At 44.4% G+C, this 17,676-nt stretch overlaps 1 protein-coding gene across 1 annotated transcript; it reads left to right on the top strand.

Annotated features, from left to right (window-relative positions):
• mtcl3a (MTCL family member 3a) lies at positions 1-15,914 on the top strand. Its single transcript, XM_071925466.2, has 7 exons — positions 1-405; positions 1,202-1,369; positions 6,885-7,187; positions 10,317-10,910; positions 11,217-11,296; positions 11,658-13,500; positions 14,456-15,914. Exons 1-7 carry the CDS (start codon positions 1-3, stop codon positions 14,690-14,692), a joined length of 3,630 nt encoding a protein of 1,209 aa, XP_071781567.2. The 3' UTR covers positions 14,693-15,914.
• The last annotated feature ends 1,762 nt before the right edge of the window (positions 15,915-17,676 follow it).

Here is a 17,676-nt window from a genome sequence, read left to right as displayed (position 1 = left end):
ATGTGGAGCGCGTTTGGGAACGGGTCGGGGCTGCACGGTGGGGGCGGCGCAGGTGGGGGGTACGTACCGTCCCAGGGCTGGGAGTTTGTGCCGTGCTCCAGGGTGGAGAGGGCAGATCGGGGCAGGGGCAAAAGTCGCAGCCCGCTGAGGAGGATCTCCTCTCCACCCACCGTCTTCAGTCAGATCTTCGAGCCCCAGTCCGGTGCTTCACCCGGAGGAGGAGGAGGGACGCCGCTTGAGGTCCTCAGGAGCCAAATCTGGCCGGGTCCCGAACCGCAGCAGCAGCAAACCCAACACACACGGCTGAAAAAGAAATTTGAGGACTTAAAAAAGCGACACGGACAGGACAAAGACGAATGGATGCGCGAGAAGGAGTTACTGTTGAGAGAAGTGGCTGACATACAAGTAATTGGAACGAATTACTGCCCCCTAACTAAAAATTACTATATACCATAGGACTATTCCTATAGGCTACTTGGAGTGTGTCTGTAGTACTCATTGAGTGTATAGTGACCGTAGTGGTATTTTTTTCACTATAATTTTCCTATAAATAATTGTAGTTTGTCTGTGGTAGCTTGCTGTGGTTTGTTGTGACCTTGCTGTATTTTGTGGTATTTCTATCTCTTAAAATTCCTAGGGATATATAGTTATTTGCTGGGATCTTTGTATGGTAACCCTCTGATTAAGAGAGAGCAACTTTAACCCCAGTCACTTTCACCTTAACCTCAACAGGCTTAAACTTCATCTCCGATTTAAAACATTAAGAATTAAAAATTTGTATCATTTTATAGCACAATTTAAGTATCCGTTTATTAAGTGTTCCTTATTGGTACAATGCAGTAGTTAAGCTAGCCACCTAAAGTTTTCCACCAGTGGAGCTCCAGTAACATTTTGTGTTACTTGGCACAAAGTAGCAGCAATATTTGTTTAGCAAAAATTACCACCCAGGTTTTCCTAAGCAGGGAGTGGAGAAAGTGGCATGAAAGTTGAAGAATTCTGCATTTATATTATCAATGTCTGATATATTTCATAGTATTTCATCAACCATTTAATTGTTAAGCGATTATATCAGTTAAGTAGTGAAAATGTAGTTTTTATATTTTCCACCAACAAAACTTTTCCATTTGGGGAAAGCAGGCATAGTGTATCTGTCTGGTATATCTGGTTAACAAGATTACTGCCAACTGTGTATCCAATGCAGGGAGGGGAGAACAGGAGGATTCTGCTGGACCTGAAGTCTGTTTTGGAGGAGGTGCAGGTGGAGGTGAAGAGAGAGGAGGAGAAGAGGAGCGATCTGCAGCTGCAGTACACCAGGGACAAATGTGCCTGGGAGCTGGAGAAGGCCGAGCTCAAATGCAGGATTGCACAGGTACGGATAGGTGGTGGAGCCTGAGTGATGATGGTGTGTGTGTGGGGTGTATTCAAAAACTGTTATTCAGTAGTAGAGTTTTAGATAGTGTGTGTGTGTGTGTGTGTGTGTGTGTGTGTATAAGTGTGTGTATCCAAAACCAAAGGAACAATAATTTTGTACAGTAGGTGTATTTAATCACTATACCGTACAGAACAAGAGCGGGATTTGTTTTTTCGTTTTGATGTATTTCTCTCTCTCTCTTTGTGTGTATGATTGTGCATTTTCTCATTTATGTACATGTCTATCTGTAAGTCTGGCCTCTAGTTTGGTGTAAATTGGGCTCACCACATTTGCCACCCACTTGGCGAGGTGATAAGTCGCCCTGGCACCCATCCAACCCCAGTCTCAGCTTAGACAAAAGCTTTGCACCGAGGAGACAAGCTTAGTTATCCCCGCTCAACCAGACACATAGACACCCAGCTCAGCTTTCAGCAGCTTGCTCCACTAGATGAGATATTAACAGCAGCTGTCTGTGGTAACAATAGGTTAAGCGTTTCTTGAAAAGGGCAGAAAATACTTCTTACACAGACGTAGGTTTACAGAGCAGTGCCATGCTTTATAAGGCATTGCCAAGGATCACTTGGGGGACCATGTGTAGCTATTCTTGAAAGCAAAGTGGCTTTAGGGATTTAGCATTTTGTTTTGGTTATAGTTTAAGGAAATGGGTTTATTTGGTAAGCCTAAAGTAGAAGTCTGTGTGAACTTGATCAGACTTGATCATTCTTCGTCAATGTAAAATATGAAAACGTCTGTCTGCCTGCCTGTCTCTGTCTCCATGCCTGTCATATCTGTTGTTTTCTGCGTGATATTGGGACTGTCGGGTCCTTATCTGCCCTCGGAGCCCCATATGATTTCTATCACAGACCTATAACTGATTGGTCACACATTCACCCATCCACACAGATCTCATTTTGTTCCTCCTCCCAAGCTAGAAGAAGAATAAAATGTTTCTCTGACTGAAGTGATCAACTTGGTCAGAAATTCCATAACGTGGTGCTGGAAATTAACAAGGTGGTGCAGTGATGCTGCTGAACAGTTGGACAAGAGCGCTGATGTGATTGGGAATGCGACACTCGCACAGCAACATGCTTTTACCAGATTAGAATGAGAAAGATTGACTAGACGGTTTAACTACAATCATGTCATTCCTCCAATCCCAAGTAGATGGTACAGTGTTCCTGTCCAATGCTTCTCTTCCTCCTGGCTGCTGTGCCAGGAGGAACACACACTGTGGTTGACAGAGGGCCTTATAAAGACAGAGGCAGTCTGTGTTCTGCTTTGTGTTTCTGAAGCCTAGTGAGGCAGAGGGGAGCGGAGCGGAGAGGGAGCTTTAATCTACTGCAGGAGTTTATACCACGATGTCAACACACACACACACACACACACACAAAGACACAAGTTTATACCATGATGCCAGCGTGCGTGTGAGTCATCCACATCACAGAAACTTCAGTTGCCTGCCATTCCCTAGAGCTTTGTCACACACAGAAGAATCAGGGAAATGGGGATGGTGTGTGTGTGTGTGTGTGTGTTATTGTGTATGAGTGTGGGGCAGAGATAGGGAGGGGGAGAGGGAGAGAGAAAGACAGACAGTCAGACTTGGAAAGGAAAGAGATGTCTTTATGTGTGTCTGTTCTGTGTATACATTTACAAAGTGGTCATAATAGTGTGTGCGTGCGTATGTGTGAGCTTGCAGATTATGTACAGTACTGTTTGTATTTCAAATTACTTTTTAATCCATTAGCTACAGAATTAAGGAACAATTATTGTCAGCTATGGCTATGGGTTTGTGCTGTTTGTGATGAAGACGTTCTTCTAAACAAAAACAACATGGAGACTTTTCTGCAAAGCTAGGGGTCAGTTTGCCTATGTGTCTGATCAAAATACTAACAATGCCTGGAATCCATTTGTTTCTCACTCACATATGCACAAAGCTTTTATGGAACACGCAAACACACACACACACACACACACACACACACACACACACACATACACACACAGTTTTCTATATTGATTGCACAAACAGACTGAGGGGAATGTTGGCTTGGAGTTGAGCTATGTTGGGCGGGGTTAGCTGCATTGTAAAAGTTGTTTTCTGCCTCTGCCACATCCTGCCACAGTTTATACTTCTGGGTACATATTCACCAAGTGCTAATCTTGGGTTGCTCATCAGGGTCAAAATGCATCAAGTCAGGGTTTCCTAGGGAACCAAATGACGAATTTCACTGAGGGACCCAGACGTATTAATAAATGTTACTATTCTTGTCATGCGGGGACCTACCGGCAACAGGACCATAACCCATTTTTGGTCTGCCCATAACTTAAGAGAGCAGACGTTACATGTCATATGGCTGCTGATCTGAGACCAGTTTGTCTCTGTGATTGTGACCATAGATCATTACTCATTTAGAGGCAGCAAGAATGCTTTCAGAGTCACTGGAAGAACTTCACTTTGAGGTAAAGAGGCGATAAATTTCAACACGAGTGAGAAATTCCCCTGATGCAGTAAAGCAAAAGCCAATCAGCTTCCAGCATTATTTACAGCAGGAAAAATGTCCATTGGGTCCTCGTGACCAATGACATCTGCACAAAAAGTTTATAAAAGCAAGATTCCACAAAGAAGGCATGGTCATGTTGGCTCCCAAGCCTGGTGCAAAAGGATTAAGAAGGATGCATGAATCAGAGCATGAAAAATGCTAATGCCGAAGCATAGTTTCACATAATCTACATCGGGCAGAGGGAGTGCGTGCGGCGGTCGTCAGAGAACAGAAGCGGCCACTCGGTCGACTGCTTCATCTGCAGGAAGAGAGAAAATAGCAAGAGGTCTGAGGACAAGCTGAAGCCACACTGACTAACCTGTCTTTACGGTTTAGGTGGCTGCTCTTATATAGCCAGTGACGAGTTGGTGTTGACATCAGGTGCGACGGTTGATTGGCTCCAGCTGTTGGCACTTGTCTTGTCTGTTTGGGTTTTATGGTACTGCGGGGCGATGCTGAATGTCTGGCTTAGTGGCACAGCTGGCAGGACATGGTTTGGGAAAGTAAACCCACCTTAAAAAGACATCAACCAAAGCCACTAATCACAGCCGCTGTGACTATAACCCTGGCTGCTTTCTGGTGTGTCAAGTGCTGCAATCGAACATGCTTGCATGTCGCCACGCCGCTCGTGCATCCTCACCTCGAGTCTGAACATACGGTAAGAGGATTCATGCATAAAGGCTCCAAGTCTTACTTATTCTGAAGAAAAAATACCTTTTTTTTTCTACGTCTTTGCGAACACACACCCTGCCTCCACCGCGTAGTGGGCCTGTGTAAGTATCTACGTGTGTCTCCGCAGTCTTCTCGGCACCGCTACCCCCAAATACCAAGCAAGCATCCAAGGTCCCAGGCAGAGGTCCCTGGCCGGATATTTCTAGGCATATTTCTCTGCATGCCACTGATTTATGAAAGCTGCTGGCAGCAAGAGACATCTCACTTTGCCTTAGCAGCCAGCTCCCCCCTCCTCCACTTTCCTCCTCTCCCCACCTCCCCAAGGAATGTGACATTGTAAAGTCTTGGCTGTGTGTCTGCTATTTATAGTGGGACACCATGGTGACACAGTTACCTTTATATACCCTGTACCGTACAGTGACAGAGAGGGTGGCCAAGAGTAGCAGGAGACGGCTACTTGGGACTGTGTTTTTAGGTTGTGTGTGTGTGTGTGTGTGAGTGCGTGCATGTACCGTGCGTTTCTCCTCAGTTGGCTTTATTACTGTTTACCTGGTTCCCTCTTGTATGCACAGTACAGTAATCCTCTTGTATATACAGTATTTCCTCTATAGTGCGCAGAAGCCTTGCCTTTGCTGTCCCGGGCAGTGGAGGTCTTGACCTCTTCTTTGCCATCTTGTTTTTGCACTTTCACTGTTTGTGTACCTTTGGGTGCTTAAATAGACTGTGGACGGCACCCGTCATCATGCATCTGTAATTGTGGAGAACTTTCAGAAGAGCCACAGACAGACAGAAAGGCTTGTCTTGTTTTCCTACACCATAATTTCATGACCCCAGGCCACAGGCAGAAATAGCACCATGACCGAGGCTTGCGAGAAGGCCTCGCTCAATGTCTGTATCTGAATACTGAAAAAACACACACGCACACAGGCATGCGCATATGCATTCTCTCTCTTTCTAACAAACACACACACGCACACACACACGCACAGGCGTTGTCTTGGGCTCATTCCAGTTCCAAACCCTACATATTTTTCCTCTTTTTACTACACCAACAGGCACGTATTTACCACAGAAAGTGTGGATTTGTTTCTCCAAACCCACCCTTAGATTTAAATACTTTAAAGAGGAATGCCTCTCAGTTCAACAATTCCTATATGTTATCCCTGTGGTATTGGACAGCTCAGGGTAGATTTCTGAACACAATCATCTAATCTAAAGCTAGAAATAAGTCAACCAAGACTTTAATCTTAGATCATCATCAAGGTGTAAAATCTGCAGCTCCTTCACTGACAGTGAATGGGAGTTTGACTTAATGGAATGTCTAGTAGTGCAGTGTCTGATTATGTGGAATCTGTTTGAACTTTTACACTGGAGTGAGCTTTATTTTATTATAGTGCTAACAGAAAATCAGAAAAATGACCCTTCTAACTTGAAAATCAGTCATACTTTTGCAGCTTTTCCAATTAATTCTCCATAGAGTGACATCACAGATTTGGGGGGTGGGACAAACTCCTCTTGCTTTTTGGCTAAAGGGATCAGAAATTAAGAGACACTAACACAAACTGAACCGCCCAGGGCATAGGGAAAACATTGTTGAATTGGGGCATTCAGTAATACTGTCATGTAAAACAGAAATGAGAAAGTTGAGCTAAACAAATTGATATTTTTAGATAATTCTAAGAATTGTGGCAGGGAATCAGTGAGTGAACCCTTATTTGTGTTGAGAAAGATTCCGTGCGAATCAGTTTTTCTCCAAACACTGCTGCTCTTTGACTGCAACCACGTGCATCCTCTGCAGACATATTTTACTGTGCCTGGATCTGCCATATCCTGCACTATATCCTGTGTTAGAGAAGTGCCATAGAGAAGCGACTGTCCATGAACCCCGCGTGTGAGTTCTTATGGGATATTTTCATCTTTCAATCCCCTCTTCCCTCCTCTGAACCCACTCACACTCGTCCCTGCGGTCCCTCATTCCCCCCACTCCTCCACCTTCTCTTCCTGCCGCTCCTTCATTCTCTTAATTCCTATTCTAACGTCTGTTTTTTTTCTTGTTCCTCTCTCTCCCTTGCCTCGCTTGTCTTGTCATTTCTCTCTCTCTCTCTCTCTCCCTCCCTTCCTTCTTCCGACTCCAATCTATCTCTTCATCGCTATCAACTCTTTTCCCCACTGTCTCTCCCACGCTTTTCCCCCCACCCTGCTCCCTTTTCTCTCCTCCTCTATCCTCTCTGCACTCCCCCTCTGTCTTTCCTTCTGTCCAGTTGGAGGCTAGAGAAGGTGCTGGGTTGGTCAGTGGAGGGGTCCAGTCAGGAGCGGGTCCTGGCTCCGTGGCGTCCCGGGGCGCTGCAGAACGGCACGGCGAGACCTCGACGTTCCGCCGGGAGAGGGAAGAGCAGCGGAGGCTCCTGGCGGACACGCGCTCGGCAGCCATGGACCTGCGCTGTCGCCTAGAGCACAATGAGAGGGACTGGTTGAGGGAGAAAGCCGAGATGCTGGAGAGGTTCGACACGGAGAGGAGGGAGTGGGAGAGCCAGCTGAGAGACATGCAGAGGAAGATAGAGGAGGTGAGGTACTGAGTGTGTGCATGTGTGTGTGTGTGCATATTGACTTGGGTTTAAGTTTAGCGTTAAAGTTTAAGGTTAAAGACAGGGTAAGGGAAAGGGTTAGGCATGTAGTTTAGAGGGTTAAGGCTAGGGTTTGGGAATGAGTGCAGTCAAGGCAAAGTCCTCACAAGTACAGTAATACAAATGTGTGTGTGTGTGTGTGTGTGTCAGTGATAGGTGGGTGGGTGCTTGTGCATGTGTGTGTGGATTTGTGCACATGTCTCTGCATTTTCTTAGATGGTCATTTTTTTTTAGGTTCATTTACATCAACATTTATATAAACCACAAACCATCATAACAGTATCAAAATCCACCGCTACTGACAGGCTGATAGATGATGAGAATGTCACTGTTTCATTCACTATGTGCACTGGATATTGTTTATAGCACCTGTTCTTACAGATTACGGTTAACCCTAATTATAACTGCAAGCTTATAGGGAGAAATTACATATGGTTAGCAGAGGCTCCTCTACATTTGAATTATATAATGTAGACCATGTTTTGACTCAAATCCCTTTGAACAGTATCTGTCATACATACTGTTACCAGAGGTATAGATCACACAAGGATTTAACAAACCTAGCTTTAGGGTGCCATACTGATACCAAGAACTATAGATTACATTTATAGGGCAGCGGGTTGCATAGTGATTACAATAATTAAAACAAGTGATTCTACTATTTAGTGGATAGTACATAACTTAAGCTCTTTGTTGACAAAATAATAACACTTTTTCAGACTGGATCCTTTATATTTTAGAGATTTATTGAATGATGAACTTAAGATATTTCTTTTTCAAAATGTATGTATAGCATTTTGGAAATTAAATCTTTCTTAGGTATATATTTCATGAGCTTGGAATTATAAGGTTCTAAATGACTTTTTTTTTTCTCAACATTGAGCTGTGGAATTAAAAAAAAAAACTTTTGGGATTAAATATTTAAAAAGACAGAAATTATGTAACAGTTTAACCAGCTGGCATGTCAAATCCTTGATGCTCAATATCTCAGAACTGCACTTCACCCAGATAGAAGCTTATAATTCCAACTTCACGAAATAGTTCTTATGGTTTTGGTTCTTATGCACATTTTATGGTCCGTCGTCCTCAGGAGGTTTGCCTAATTTGTATAGGATATATGGCCTCCTATACACTGAGGTGATTACAGTGTGCACCATAACCCTTCCCTCCTACACATCCTGTTCACCATCAACACTGTCAAAACAATATCGCTGATCAGTGCAGCTGCAGAGTAGAGGAGAGGGAGAGGACGGGGGAAAGGAGAGTGGAGGGGGATCTGTCATTTCCCCGATCTCTGTTTGTGTACTGAGGTAGACTTGGGCGATGAGACGGTCTATGAGCTGGAGTGGTGTAGACAGGGAAGTTGGCAGGCGAGAAGGAGAGGTTTACGCGAGAGATAAATGGGTGAGGGGAGGGATTTCAGCGAAAATTTATTTACATACATTAAATATTCATTTTATATTCGGGAGCATGAGCAACTTTCTCCAAAAGCTAGAAACCAGAGAACCAAGACTGTAATCTGTGCATTATTTCATTGTACTGTTAACACTCATAAATTAGAAAATGTATCCATATGTGCCTTTGGTACTGTCCTGGTGGCTCAGTGGTCTAAGGCACATACCATGTGACCGCAACGTCCTGGGTTCAACTCCGGCCCAGGATGTTTCTCTTGTCATCCCCCTGTCTTTCTTTACTTTCAGCTATGTAATAAAGGAGAAGAATAATCTTTAAAAAAAACAGTCATCCATTCACTGTTGAATGAATGAATTAAACATCATCAAGACATTGTTGGCTCCCTAGTTTCTAGCTTTGAAAGAGACCCATCCATAAGATGGATTTTCCCTTTTGGGTGAGTAGAATTGTGCTAGGGTATATCAGGTTAGCTCGTAGGGCTGAAAAAGGGGAGGTGAGATGAGAGCTAGTGGATTAGAGGAGAGAGAATTATAAGTAGAGGAGGATGGGAGGACAGTTTGGGGAGTAATTCAGAAAGAGGGAATGGGACTTAGAGAGAGGGAGGGAGGGAGAAAGGTACAGAAAGGGACAGTCTAGCATGGGTGGTGACGAGGGCCAAGTCTACCAGCGGATTAAAATCTAACATTCTCAGAAAAGCAGATTAGTGTTTTAATGAGGGAAGTCATACAAAAGAAGTTGAATAGAGTGGTAAGGCCCAATTGGAACAATTTGCTTTGAAAAGAACATGTGGCTCTCATTTGGCCCCCCAAGACCAGAAAATGAAAGAGGAAAACAGCAGAGGAATAAAGAAGGCTAAAAGGCAGTAGTCCTAGAACTTGAAGTCGTTTTTATTTTGGGATTCTGTGGTAGGAGGCCAGAGGTCATCCAAGTTTGTTTTAAAGGAGTCCGTTTTTTTTATATCTTTTGTGGTCTAAATATGTTCATCAGATCCATTGCTATGCTCTCTTGGCTGGCTTCTCATTATCCAGAGTTATTCTGTCATTTTACACTAGCAGTGGATCCAAAATTACTATTAGTTTGTTTGTAATGTAATGATATCATGCCATTTCCAGCCTTTACAGTATCTCGTCTTTTCATTCGTGACCCACTTATTTTCATCTCTCTCAATGTGTCCATTGAGAAAAAGGTTGTTGCTGAAAGAGCTGCCATTATTTAGGCTGTTCAGCCTCTTTCAACACATTAATCTGGTCTAAGGCTGTCCTTGGCTATAAATTCCTAGTGAACTAATGGATAATAAAGTTACTTAAAGACAGATGAAGTTAGACTAAAAAATATAGGATTTGTTGATTTTGTTTGATTTTCTTAGTTGGTTCTTAATTTCATTAACAGTAACATTGATTTTCCTGTATTATTGTCCTCCTGCAAAATGTAATCTTGACAAAGGATGACTTTAGATATCATGTTTACCATGGGCCAATGTTTATTTTATTGTAATTCCAGTGATGTGCTCATAATTTTTAATACAGCATAAGAAAGAAAAAATAAATATGAGTATAAATAAGATCAATCCTAGCAGTCAACCCAACTCAGTGCTGTGAGTGTACTACTACTGCTCTATTGCTGACCAAGACCTTCATTACCTTTTCTTATCTCCAGCTGTACTGTGAGGTGAGGGCCAAGCGAGAGGGGACCGGACTGGAGACCGGAGTGGACAGTGGGACGCAGGACGATGATGAGGTTGCACTTAGGCTGAGCATACATTCATCCAGCACCGGCTCCAGTCTGCTGAGTGACCAATCACGCTCTGAGCCCCTCAGCAGTAGCAGCCAATCAGAACCCCCCAAACACCTGACATTTCCTAGTTTCTACTGCCACAGCAACATCAGTGATGGTGGTTGTGGTGGCAGAGATAGTCACCACTCCCCTTGTTTCCAAGGAAACAGCCTCTGTGAACTTAACGTTGGTGGCCAATTTGCCCAGAATGACCGAGCACAACCTGAGCTGGAAGATGAACTGAGACCCCGAGACCCTCGGCAACGAGACTCAGTCACTGACAGCAAGGAAGCTGTGGATACAGCAGAGCTGGAGGCTATTTTTCAGGGAGCTCCTGGATGTGGTGTGCCACAGAGGAACACTAACACCTCCAAAGGGAACGTAAAATATCACCATGTTGGTCCTCTAGAAAGTCCCATAAGGACAGAGCTGAGTTACGGCAGCGACAAGAAGAAGAACACCACCGCTCTCAATGCTGTAAGTGTATTAAACACTATTTTTCTATTTGCTAAAAACACTGTATTTATATACAGTATGCACACATCCATATGTTTTCCATTTCTTCTCTTTGCTCCTTTGCTTTGCTATCACTATGTTATTGTTTCACCATCAGTGTCCCTGCATTCCCTCCTGTATATCTGCCTCCATCATGCCTTGTTTTAACTTTTTTTTCGAATACACAGTTTATGTACCATCAACACAACCTCTGAAGTTTCTGTTTTCGTCAGTAATACACAGTATCCTACATCTCTGTCTGTTTCTCTCTGTTTCTCTCTCTCTCAGGCTCTGAAGGAGATAGCCCGTGTAAGCGAGGAGCTTTGTAGTTACCAGGATGAGATCAGAAAGAAGACTGGAGATAAGAGGTACATAAATCCCCATTGCTATGTCAACTTTCTGGCACCAACATGTCACTATGACAATCGTTGCACGATTTAATCAGACTGTACTTGTCATGTCTTGGTGGTCTTAACCTTTATCACTACGTGTGCAGCAGTACATTTCATAGTTCTAATGCAATCACAATGTTCGTTTTAGTGCAAACAGTGAATGTCTTATTGGTGAAATTAGATAATGTAGGATCTTTTTACATGTCTCTCTTACAAAGGAGATACAAAATATATGAAATATGAGATATACATGAGATGTAAATACAGATTAATTATAAACATGCAAAATAAAGTAATTGGAATAAATGCACTTTTCTATTTGTTTAATTTCCTTCAGGAATCGATCTGAATCCCTGTACCTCCCTGAGGAGAGGGAGATGCTGCTGGGCCATGTTAATACCGGACTGGAGCTAGATGAAGCACCCTGCGACCTCAACCAGATCTACGACGACCTCCGGGCCTTGGAAAAGGAAAACTGGATCACCTTGACACCAGATAACACCTGGCGGGCCAACAGTGTGCCGGCAGAATCCTGGAGAACCAATAGCACTGGACCAGACAGTCATAGAGACAATCAGACAAACCCCACAATACCTCCTGAGATGGATACAGAAGCCCCACCTGTCCCTCCTCGCACCTCTTCCTGGAGTCTGAGCAGCCCCACCCCCCCAGAGCCAGAACTCCACATGCCAGAATCCTCCATGATCACAGGCAGGAGGTGCCACAGCCCCTGTGTTCTAGTGGACAGGAAGTGTAGCAGCCCATCCATTGTGAGGAAGTTTGAGGCAATGCTACAAGAGAATGAGGGTAAAGTTCTGGCAGACGGTGTGGTAGCATCGTGCTCCGTACCTACTAACTCTAACTGTAATGCCGGCTGCTGCCACAACCGCTGGTCCTGCGATGCAAGCAAGTTCAGTAACAGCAAGTTGTCTACATACATGCCTGTGCAGAAAAGCTTCTCTGAAATCAACATACTGACTGCTGGGAAAGACTTGCGCCCAAACTACAGGCCTGCCGTTGGCAACCTAAAAAGCCCTGAGGGACATCAAATGCCTCCCATGGTCAAAGAATTACCTGTAGATTTGCTCTTGCCCTCTCTGGAAATACCATCTGCCTGCCCCAACCTCCAGGGCTCCAGAAGGAACATAATGCTGGAGCAGAAAACAGCTGAGTTCAACCGAACTCTGTTTCAGGCTGAGATGGGTCGTGGGGTTGAGGACAGTTTTACCCCAACAGATGCCTCCTCTTCCTCCTCAGATGAGGTCCCACCACCCAAGGAGACTAACTTTGACCTTCGGCCACAGTGTGCCGAGGTCACCTCTAGCATCATCAATGCACAACCTCAAGTCACACTGTCTCCTTCCACCTCTGACCCCACAATTCAGAACCTTGAGGTCCAATTAAGGGGAACTGGATGTGACCCCCAAGGTCAGGGTGTCAGACTGAAGCAGGAAGTTCCTCCTGACCTTTCACTCCAACAGTCAGAGGTTAGGCTCAGGGAGGCAACCACGGTAACCTCTCTCACTGCCACACACCATTCTGAGGTCAAGCACAAAGCTCAAACCCCAAACAGCCCTTCCAGGAAAACACAACACAGAGCGGCTACAGAGACTCTCTTCTCTGAGCCTGCCTTGATTGCAAATATCCAGCCAGCCCAGAATGTGGCTGAGTCCAGCACTAAGAAGGAGAATCCCCATGGAGTGAGGCCTCACCCAGCCAAGGTCGGTGCCTCACCCCAGCAGCCTTCTCCTGAGGCCAGACCAAGACAGACAGCACAGCCAAGGCATACGTCTGTTACCTCTTCCCAGTCTGACACCCCCAGACCCGGGCCTCGTGTGATGACTGACCACCCCTGGAAGCCCCTCACTCTGGCCGCCTACCCACGGCCCGAGGGATCCCGGTCCAACTACGGGGCGGTGGAAAGGATTCTGAAGAGTTATGAGAGCGCAGCTCAACAAAACCAGAGCCAACAGCATCAGATGGCTTCAAGTCCCAACCTCAGTCCCAGGCAGGAGGAGAACGTCATTGAACTGTTGGGCATGCTGGACATGGACCCTCTGCCCTTGCCTCCTGTCCCTAGACATACACACTTTTCACACACCACACACACACACACCGCACATGCACAACTCAGCAGCCACAGTGCCATGGGCGTGAAAGACATGCGGCTCACAGTGCAGGTGGGTAGAGTCCGATATACACAGACTGTATGCTCACTCCCACAACTATGCATATGCCCTGCCGCCCACAAGCAGGTGTGCCACATACTGTACAAATGTTTACATTAAGAAGCTATCAAGCATTCTCTTCAGTTAACATATGTAGGCCTCCAGTTTGCTTTGACTGAAATACTTTGTCAAAGTATATTTGCAAGGCCAATTACACTAGCGGACCTGGAGGACCTCACACATCGTTCTGTTTCATTCCATTCTGAAATACTCAGTGATTGCCCTTGGCTGAGGACAGATCCAGAGGGAATGTTGTTTATTTCTGGTATGTGCTCAGAGACAGAAGCAGGCCAAAGCCTCTATTATAATCTGGGCATCTGGGTCATTTCATTGCTAAAAGGCTCCTAACAAAAGGAACTGGTGGTGTGGCACACAAAGTTAACTTGGCAGGACGTCTACCCCCCTCACCACCCGTCCCCCCAAAAACTTGTCTTTCATCTTGAGGGCCTCTTAGTGGAAGTGGTTTTCTGGCCTTTGTATTGTAATTACAGAAATATCTCCAAACAGCCTGCTGACTGAATGCCCTCAGCAGACTGCGAGAATCAGAAAGCTCTAGAGATTAAACAGCTTTAAAGTCATGCAAATGTTTTCAGAAACGGTGGGAGCGATAATCAGGCCAATTTGATTTGGCCTCACAAAGCCAATGTAACTAGAGGCTGAATGACTGAAAGGAATGGGATTTACTTCTGTAGTTTTCAGAGGAGACTATTGGATTTTTTTTCTCTGTTTCTCACAGGATAGGTTCATGCATTCAAATGTTCCTGTTTGAAATATGCTTGTTTTCCCTAGGGACGAGAAGACTACAGATCGGACAAGTGAGAAAATGTAAAGTATCTGAGCTGGTGAATTTGATTGTTGATAGAAAGGTGTGATAATCCTAAATGTTAATTCATTTGTTTCTCCACAGGAGAACAGAGAGTCTTCCCTCCCCTCCTGCTCCGCCCAGAAGAACTTCTCGAGGCCCGCCCGTCCCGCCAACCGACGCCTCCCTGCCCGGTGGGCCAGCCGCTCCCCGTCTTCCTCCTCCTCCTCCTCCTCCTCTCCCTCCACCACCCCCGTCGTGCCACCATCCATCCCCCTCCAGAAACACACTTCCTCCTTTGCCTACTCGCACGCCTTTCACATGGAGACAGTCATCATTTGAACCCCACCTGAACCCAGTGTCTGAACCAACGAGATGCCTTCGCTGATGACCTCTGACCCCTGAACCTTGAATCTCCTCCCACTCTTCATTATCTTTGTACATACCAAAATCCAGACTGCTTCTTCACTCCTACCGACTCAGAAGTGCTTTAGCTGTGAGTTCACCAACTCATTTTTAGAATGTAAGCGGCGCCTAGCTGACCTGGGCAAGAAAATAGAGATCTGAAACAGTTTCAAATATTTTGAGACGTGCTTTGATTAACATGCTAGGCCAACATGTATAGCCTCAAAGGACTGTGAAGTCACTTTCCAAGACAAATTAAATCAAGTGCACCTCAAGTTCATGTCCATCTGAATTGATATCCTATGCTCAGGTGTGGATCCTAGCTTTGACTAGTGTAGCCTTGCAGATCTGCCTACAGTGGACCCTTCAATATTTCCCTTTGTTCTATATATGTACACCGTATAAAGTGATGCTAGCTCCTATTAAAAAATGGTCTACAATTTCTAATCTACATCCATCCATATTAATCTGTCCTCTCCAGCATGTCCAATATGATGTATTTTGTGGGCAACATGTTGTTTTGTCTGCTCATTACACAAAATACACAATATACAGAATCATGTTGGATTCAAGGCAGTTATTTTGGAGTAAAGTTTTCCATAGCATCACTTTTCTCAGTATGGTGGATGAAACAGTGTTGGTTTTCTGCCTTCTTGAGTATTACTTCTATGCCTGGACTGTACCTTGCCTGTGACTAAAATCATTTTGCTTTACATTCATGGCTGGCTTTACATTTTACATAATTGCAGCAATGCAGAAACAACCAATATTTACTTGATATCAACAGATAGATTAAAGTGTTTTTTTCTAACTTTGTACCAAAGGCTGGTTTCTTTATATAGAGTTCTTTCATTTGAAAATTAAATGCATTATTTTTATGGCTTTTATTTTTGCTCTTCACCCATTGCTGATGTTTTCCAAAATGTCTCTCAATATGGAATCTCATTCATGAGAGCCTGCTTTTGTGCATAACTGAAGTAATGATGCTTACAAGAAATGGACAAAACCCTTTTTCTACTTTTACTAACTCTGAATGGTCACATATCAGGACATTACTCAGTTGAGTAGTACAGTCTGTTGGGTAAAAGTGGTGAATCATATCATGATGAAAGTGATGCCTTTGCTGTTCTTTTTGTGTAATAAATATAACAAGGACTTATATTTTCTCTTGTCTTTTCACCTTCCAAACTGTGCAGTTTCATACAGTGTTTTTGTTTCTACACTACATCTTATAGTCGCAGTGTATGTAGTTTTGTCTTTGACTTTCATTTTCACATAGTTTATCTTTTAGAAATACACTTCAGCTGTAATACACTTTGTTTCATTTATGAAGCGTGACTGTGAGAGGGGCTGCTTGTGAAACCTCCACCAATACAGTATAGCACATTATAAGGGGAGGTTATAGTATTCCTTGGAACAAGGTCATGGGCCTGTTAGTTTTGGGTCATCATGTAACAGAAGTGCCAGTCTGTTTGAGTGAGCCTAGGCCACCAAGGCAGGACTAAATTTTACTCAATATGGGCAGTTTAACAACCCTTGCTTTAGACGAACCCCTTTCTAGGAGAAAGAAAAAGACTAATTAACATGAGTTCTTGTTTTACATGTGTAGATTTTTAAATAATCTACGCAACATTTTTTGTACTAAGTTGACTGTATGCCACTGTGCAGTTGCCATACTCCAGAACAGGCCTCTTCAATTGGTAACCTGTAGGGCAAAACTCTGATAAGTTCTGAACATCAATCAAAAACTGTATCATGAATATCAAGAGGATTCCTGGGGTGATAATAACCCCCCACCCCACCCCACCCCCCTCTCTGTTCAACCCGCTAAGATGAAGCACCAGAACCAAACCACTCGTGGGTGTCTGGCTCCCTCAATCTTATTGGTTGACATCTTTGGTGACACTGTGATCTCTTCCTCTGAGTGATGACCGTGGCTCTACGTGACAGCAGCAGAGGGACAGTCCATCACTGTGATGGGGTGTATGTGTTTGTGTGTGCCTGGGTGTGTTTTGTGTGTGCATGTGTTTGTGTATTCCTCCATATACAGTATGTTTTATGCATTCCTTTCTAGATGTGTGTAATTTCACTGACACACGTCACATATCTGCTCAGGTGCTGTGATGAGCTTGACTCACCATCTCACTTCCTCACCTTTGTGTTTGTCTAATGCCTCTAAAATTTTACTGCACTGTCTGAAGGTAAGTGAATCACCTTCACACATGCACGCACACACGGAGGCATGCAAACGTACACAAGGACGCACATGCACGCACACACACACACGCATGCACCCCTGGCCCTGAGAGGGACAGATACCTAACCCCTCAGTCTGAAACCTGGCACCCTGGGCTGACTGAAATAGCAGGTGCGATAATGTTTTGGTGCCAGAAATCCTACCCGGGTGCTGATATAAATATTGTCATCCTTTCCTGATGCCCGGCCTAGCGCTCTCTTGGCTCTCTCACCCTGTTTTCCGGTGTCAGAGCTGGGTGGGAGAGTAGGTTCCCAATATTGGCCTATGCTCAAGTCTGGATGCTCCAGATGCTGGAATCGTTATATAACTGGCAGTGGATGTTATGTTTTCACTGCGGCTTAAAACACAGTTTCACTGGAACGGTTATGGAACAACATGTATTTATAACCTATCCTAACACTGAAAGTTGCATCAACTTTTCTCAATAACATTCCAAGAGTGGACATACAGTAGCTATGAGTGATACATTCTAATCAGCAATTACTTGGGAAACAGTTGCAGACTATGACTGTCATAGTAAAACGACTGAAAATCTAGCAACAATCACACTGGCAATATGATTATGTCATTAGGCTTTCCATTATTTATGATGTTGATGACAGTGATTGTGATAAGGATGAGGGTGATGATAATGAAGGCAAGCTTTGAGGACAGCAGCTCACTT

Source organism: Centroberyx gerrardi, chromosome 12 (genome assembly GCF_048128805.1).
Source record: "Centroberyx gerrardi isolate f3 chromosome 12, fCenGer3.hap1.cur.20231027, whole genome shotgun sequence".
Taxonomy (NCBI): Eukaryota; Metazoa; Chordata; class Actinopteri; order Beryciformes; family Berycidae; genus Centroberyx; species Centroberyx gerrardi.
This window is presented reverse-complemented; position numbering and strand designations above follow the sequence as displayed.